A 6,993-nucleotide genomic window follows, 5' to 3' on the forward strand; every position below is an offset into this window, starting at 1 on the left:
TATTGTAATATAACTTACAAACATACAGTATAGCACTTGCATGTATACATTTTCGCTCATCCAACATGTAAAAATTACCCATGTAGAAAAAAACTAAAATAAATAAATAGAACAAAAAGCAAAAATGCATACAAAAAAAATCAGGCAATGTGTAATGGGTTTTAAATGAAAAATCGACTTACCCAAACAAAGACAAGTCAAAATTCAGCCTAAGTAGCAATGAAACAACATACCCTAAATAAGGGCAAGTCAAAATCCAGCCTAAGTAGCAATGAAACAACATAATAAAAAAATAGCACAAATCTTAACAAGGGAACCAACAGTCAGATAATCAACTTATCCACAGTGGCGGAACTTCGGCTGGAGCAATGTTACACTTAAGTAAATAATGTTACGTGTTTTACGTGAAGTGCAACGTGTGTAATTATTATTGGAGAAGGGGGAGGAAGGGGCCCCACCCACCTGAAAATCAGGGGGGCGAAGTTAATTAGTTAGGAAGGTTACGTTAGTCTTCGTAGACTTTACGTAGATGTAGGATTATTGCTTCGGCTGGGCCAACCTGGGCCGCCGCCCCCCAGCCAATGCAAAATCTTCTGAATGCTTATAGATAAATGGCCCAAATATCTAGTAAAACTGGCCCATTACTCATATTTGGTTGCCCCCACCACTGCTTACCCCAATTTAAAAATCAGTTGACTTGCATATAGCTAAAGTGAAAAAGAAATGTCCAAGTATTGGCTTGATCTGCCTCCTGCATAAACTGCATTACACAGGGGGCACAAACACATCAACATAGCGATCAGTACAACATCGAAACTCTGACCCTTATATTAATAAATGCCAAACGGAATACAGGCGATCTCCCGAGGAGCAAGGAAGCGAACATGATGCCCTACTTCTAGCCAAGGCGGCCCCTGCTATGATATGATCATCCAAATTATTCTCCATCTGGCCAAGAGGGGACGTTGCCACACACACAGTGCCGGTGTTTCTGCTTGATTTCCCGGAAGATGGCACAATGGCACTACACGGGCTCACATTGTTCTCTACAATCTTGGTGACGGGCTGACGGCTAAGCAATGAGACGCTACTTGAATCCATGCCGTGTTAAGATCCAAAGCAATGGGACGAGCAGAACACCAGCGATTTATCAGCTATTGTACACTTAGGTAGGAGCAGCAGCGAACTAGCAACAACGATGGCTAAACTGAAACGAGATATTTACTCCACCACGGACGTACAGCAAGGCGCCTAGAATTCCAGCAACCATCGACCACGCACGGGACGTACAGACGAACACCATCGGACTCGTGCGATCCTCCGTCTCTCACAGCTTGGAGTAGAGCTGCGGCGTGCGCCACTTGAAGAAGGTGCCGGTGGGGAGCTCGCCGGGCGGGAGCAGCGCGAGCTGGGCGCCGAAGTCGGCCACCTCCTCGGCGGTGCGCTTGCCCCAGCCCTTGGTCATGTCGGTCCGCGTGAACCCGGGGCAGAAGCAGTTCACGCTGACGCGCTCGCCGCCGGACTGCAGCCGCCGCGCCAGGACGCGGGTGTAGGCGTTCAGCGCCAGCTTGGAGACGGCGTAGTCCGTCCACACCTTGGGCCACCCGTGCTCCGCCCACGTCCCGTCCTTGACCTGCGCCAGGAACTGCGACACCATGGCCTCGATCTTGCCCTCCGTCAGGGTCTCCTCGTCCAGCAGCAGCCTCCTCAGCGACGGGTTGCGCACCTTCTGCGCATGAGTAAACGTACAGCACCAAGCATCAAAGATACGGTCGATCGCTTTCTTTTAACACAGTACATACGTTCATACATACACACGTACACTCACCCATACACGCACGCACACTCTACCTCCATGATCCCTTCTTTCTTGGCATGGTAGTTGTACTCATTAAGTAGTACAATTACGCATGTCCGTAGTTCCAATGTGTGTTTCCCACAATCTTAGGGACGAAATGAGTGCAGGTATAGAAACGGCTGTGCCGAGACTTCCCTTTTTTTTCTGTTAGGTGAGCTTACGAGCATGCAGTGGGCGCACTAGCTTCTGTCTCTGCAAAATTAGTCGTCGCAGACAAGCCCTTGTGAATGTTCCCGCCATGTTTCAACAGTCTAATAATGCCCTTGAACCAGATTTGCTCATACCCTATTGACTTCCGACGCTATAGACGGCTTACCCATTACCAGATTGGCCTCTATTGTGGTTCCTCTGACACAGCTCACATAACTGCCAGCTGACACTATATTTGCTCGTCATCCAGCAAAATATTGGAATGGTGATGGACTGATGGTTTAGGTGTACCCACTTTCTAAAGCTTAGCCAAAAAACACATTTCTATGCTTTGGAACTTAAATTGTAGCACTACCATTTTCCTTTTTTTTACCCAGGTCACAAATGGTCATTTGTTATTAAGATATATTATACTCCCTCCGTCTTAAAATAAGTGTCTCACTTCGTACTAACTTTAGTATAAAGTTGTACTAGAGTTGAGACAGTTATTTTGGGACGGAGGGAGTACTGTTTTATGTTTTTGGTAAATTTTATCAAGTGGGTTCCTGTGTATCCAGATCCCAAAAATCCCCTCCCATTCATCCATGCTTGTCCAGATGTGCATGATTGTTTTACAGACTATCATTTTTTATGACATATGTTGCCAATTGCCATGTGATCAAGCTAGGAACCAAAAATTTGGAACTTGTACAATTTATAAGGAAGAAAAAGGCGAGGGTGGTCCCTTTTGAATGATCCACTTTTAACTAAGAATATACTGGTGGGCAGGATTGAACACCTAACTCTGTACTTTTTTTTAACTCAGTACTATTGAATGGTATACAGATATAGGTTGAAGAATCTTTAAACAGAAGAGCTAAAGCAAACTTGGAGTTTTGTGGAAAGAAAACGTTGCACCTTCCCCCCTTTGCTCTTTCAACGATAAGGAAAGAAAAGACTAGGTATTTCAAATGGAGTGGCTTAATTTGGACATATATGCATTCTGTGGAGCGTGAGTGGACAATGTACTGGTATTAGGTAGAGCTGCTGGCGTTGCTGATTGCGATATGGTTTGAGATAGAATTGAAAATTATCTGTCTCTATACGTAGCTAGCCACGTGCATTCACACTTTGATAGTTTCATTGTGTTATCGACTAGTCGAGCCCACAACGGCATGTTTGCAAACTTTGAGATACCATCCATTTGATCTGAAAGAACATGCTTGCACTTACGTTAAGAAGGCCAAGCTGCGAGCTGATGTTGAGGATCCGGCTGGTGGCCGGCGATCGCCGGAAGAGGGGCAGGAGCGCCTCGGTCAGCAGCTTGGTCCCGTAGAAGTTGGTGTTGAGGACCGTCTCCGCGTGCTCCACCGAGTTGGTGTCGATCTCGTTGAAGGACACGGCAGCATTGTTCACCTACATCGACAGACAGGGATGCAACTTCATTAATTCTGGCGTTGGAGGAAGGCCATGCCCTTTTGCTTCTTTACATCTGCGTGGTCATGAAACAACTTCCTTTTTCTCATTGGTTTTGGTGTTGGAGCTAGAAATGGAAACAGCACTAGTGAGTGCTGACTGGTGTATGATGCCTTTCACTCTCCGGTCACAACTATCAAAGTATGCTTTCGAAAAGTTTACCACATCAGATGATGACCTAACGGCATGGATGGACCAACAAAGTTGGAGAGCCATAAGTGGCATGAAAGTGCTAACTCAGGACTCAGCCAGAGTGGGGTAGTTTTTTTTAGAAGAGGAGGAGTACCCCCGGCCTCTGCGCATCAGAGTGATGCATGCAGCCCTTTTATTAAGCAAAGTGATCGAAAAGTCTGGGTTCCAAAACAAGCTGCTCAGACCTAAAGAAAAAATAAAAAAGTATAATATGCCAGAGTGGGGTAGTGAACTACTCCCTCCGTCCCATAATATAAGTAGGAGTATATGACAACAGTGTGCTGAAAGTGTCAAAAACGTTTTTATATTATGGGACGGAGGGAGTATGTTAACATTGAATTGAATATACATTCTGTTAGGGGCCACCATTTTGTTTAGAGTCTGCTCGTTTCTTCTCCTAGGAGTATATGACAACAGTGTGCTGAAAAGTATCCTTGGCTTGGCTCGGTCAAAATAAGGAAGACGCATGTGCTTTCTCAATAAAGAATGCAAACATAAATCTGAATAGTTCAAAGTAGAAATGTCTGAAACTCTGAATATATGACTACTCAAACATTGACAAAATTGGCATTAAAGAATCTTCCTTAGCTTGGTTTGGGTTATATAACAAAAGTGTGATGAACTGTATCCTTGGCTTGGCTCGCTCAGAAAGCATCCGTTTGCTGCAACTAAGGCTAAGGGCAAGACCCTTGTGCTTTTGTAAATTTTCAATAAAGAATGCAGCCATAAGCTCAAGCAGTTGAAACTAGAAATGTCTGAAACTCTGAATATATAATGATTACGCAAACGTCGACAAAATTCACATGATACTAGAATATTTAGTGCGAAATAATATGTAGAATTAAGTACAAGAACTCCGGTAAACTCGGTAGATGATGCACCTTATTATCACCTAGACCAAGTCAACGAGGCACACTTGGTAAAAGCAATATCTTTGTGAGTGGTGCGGTTCATGAAAAACCTGACCAGGTTGGGTGCTGGGGTTTGGTCCTCGGACGCAAGCAAGTCCAGCAACCAGGTGTAGGTGCGTACTGTGCCGGCCATCTAACATATTCCACGAGACCACGACACATCGTAGTCAGCTCGGACCTGGTTGCCGGCCGGCCGTCGCTGTCCGGCGGCGCAGACGCCCGGATGACGAACGGGGAACGGAAGGTCGTCGGACGCACGCCATAACTGCGCTGCGCACACAGCGCCGCCGTACCCCGCCTGCCACTCCGTGCGGCTTTCCTGAGAGTGACGTGACGTTTTTATTCCGTTGGTCGACGCGCTGGCGAGCTCGTGTTGTGTTGCGTGCCCTGTCCGAGACAGAGAGCGCAATAATGCAGTGTGAAACGGGACCGGGCTCGGCCTGATCCGATGCAAAGCGAGAGCGCTACGGATTACGATGCGCGCCTGTGCGCGGAATCGTGGATATTCATGGCTGATCCATCATCCATCCATGGCAAAGGTGGGAATAACTTTGGTGGTGCTCCGAAGATTTGACTTTGTGCGGGGAAGATGCAGACGCCTAGGGCGAGGAGGCGAGGAGAACAAAGGGGAGGTGGTGGCGTGGCGTACCAGGATGTCGAGGCCGCCGACGGTGTCGCGGAGCCAGGCGGCGAAGGCGGCGACGGAGGCGGGGTCGGAGACGTCGAGGCGGCGGAAGACGACGGGGAGCCCGCGGTCGCGGAGCGGCGCGGCGGCGGCCTCCCCACGCTCGCCGTCCCGCGCGGTGAGCACGACGGTGAGGCCGTGCTCCGCGAGCCGCGCGGCCAGCGAGTGGCCGATGCCCCGGTTGGCGCCAGTCACCACGGCCACCGTGTCCCTCGACCACCACGCCCTGCACGCGCCACCGCCCGCGTCAGCCATCGCCGCCGGTCGCGCAGGCAGAAACAAGAATGCGCGCGGGAGGCGAATCGCGGGGAAGGCGGGAAGGATTGATTACCGCGTGGGAGACGGCTCCTTGGAGTAGTCCATCTGATCTGACGGGCGGCGCGTCGCGCGGGTCAACTGCTGGGGCGGGCGTGCAGGGAAGGTGAGGCGAGAGGGGCGGGTGGTGGAGTCGCCGGGGCGGGACGGAACGGGGACTGGCCGACCGCGGGTGGGACGGCGGGGAGTCAGGGAGAGATATTTATACACGACACGCGCCAGTGGTATCTGTCTGCTCCTGTTCACTACCCGCGGCTGACTGTAATGTAAAGCTGCTGCGGCCACTCGTGTGGGCAGGATTAGGCAACTCCAACGACCCCTAAGGCCTCGTTTGGCGCAGGAGGATTGATTCCCGGGAGGGCCAGAAACCCCACGAAACCTCGTCGGCCCATTTGATAGGTGAGGTTTGCACAGCCCAACTCGTATGGGCAAGACTAGAGCATCTACAGTTGTGCCCTCTAATCTGACCTTCGAATGTCCGTGGATGAGCCCGGATGCGTTCATGTACAGTGCCTGATCATCTCTTAAATATTTGTGTTCATAGCCGTGCCTCTTATTTGTACTCCCTCCGTCCGGAAATACTTGTCATTGAAATGGATGTATCTGGATGTATTTTAGTTTTAGATACATTCATTTTCATCCATTTTGATGACAAGTATTTTTGGACGGAGGGAGTATATTCTTAAATTCATACAACATTTGTGGATTTTTATCTAAATGCATCATCAAATTCGACATCGATGAACTCATGAGCAACTGCAAAATGACCTTGTTTAGCATTTTTAGGCGTTTCATATGGAAAATTAAAACATGTATGCATCAGGCTAAGATGAATTCAAACTTAAACTATTTTATTTTAGAACTGTACGTTTGAATTATAATATTTTTATTTGAATTATTGTTGCAATGGAATGTTTATCTTTCATTGCTTAAGATTATGTTATTTATCTTTGATTGCTTTGATTCGTAGCAGATATTTGATGCGTGCGGTTAAATGATGTCCGCCTCTATCCCTATACGCGAGAGAATGTGTTTGTGGACATTTGATGATGATGATGATGGTTTTGGTGACCACGCGAATACATTCGAACGTGTACATAAACATTTGATAATGTTGGAGCATCTACAGCTGGGTGCCTCAAACCGGCCTCTAACTCCCGGGCGGATGACCCGGCCACTGACTGGTAAAATAACCCAGCCCAGACGGGCTCCTCATACCGGCCCTGAATGCCCGGGCTGACTGGCACCCCTCATATCTACCCCAAATTTGAGGCGGGTATGAGGAGGCCCGAGCACGCCCGTCACATCGGACCAGACAACCCGACGCCCACAAATTGCACCAACCCCCCTGGCCTAGCCGATTTCACTTGTTCCTTTCCTCTCTTCTCCCTCCTTCGCGCCGGCCCCTCCTGGCTCCACCATCGTTA

The 6,993-nt window shown here is 48.5% G+C and overlaps 1 protein-coding gene across 2 annotated transcripts; it reads right to left on the reverse strand.

Annotated features, from left to right (window-relative positions):
• Positions 1-801: 801 nt before the first annotated feature.
• LOC125543501 ((+)-neomenthol dehydrogenase-like) lies at positions 802-5,793 on the reverse strand. 2 transcript variants are annotated; one of them, XM_048706871.1, is made up of 4 exons: positions 5,583-5,792; positions 5,216-5,477; positions 3,221-3,403; positions 802-1,729 (listed from the first exon to the last, which is right to left on the reverse strand). In XM_048706871.1, exons 1-4 carry the CDS (start codon positions 5,612-5,614, stop codon positions 1,328-1,330), a joined length of 879 nt encoding a protein of 292 aa, XP_048562828.1. In that variant the 5' UTR covers positions 5,615-5,792; the 3' UTR covers positions 802-1,327. The 2 variants fall into 2 exon arrangements, with proteins under 2 accessions (XP_048562828.1, XP_048562829.1); XM_048706872.1 differs by having other exon boundaries at positions 5,216-5,793.
• Between the last annotated feature and the right edge of the window lie 1,200 nt (positions 5,794-6,993).

Source organism: Triticum urartu, chromosome 3 (genome assembly GCF_003073215.2).
Source record: "Triticum urartu cultivar G1812 chromosome 3, Tu2.1, whole genome shotgun sequence".
NCBI classification, from domain to species: domain Eukaryota; kingdom Viridiplantae; phylum Streptophyta; class Magnoliopsida; order Poales; family Poaceae; genus Triticum; species Triticum urartu.

Coding starts and splice junctions, on each gene's coding strand:
- LOC125543501 (XM_048706871.1), bottom strand. CDS start 5,614: ATGGACTACTCCAAGGAGCCGTCTCCCACGCG. Junction 5,478..5,582: donor AAGGAGCCGTCTCCCACGCG/GTAATCAATCCT, acceptor TGGCGCGTGCAG/GGCGTGGTGGTCGAGGGACA. Junction 1,730..3,220: donor CGCAGCTTGGCCTTCTTAAC/GTAAGTGCAAGC, acceptor ACTCATGCGCAG/AAGGTGCGCAACCCGTCGCT.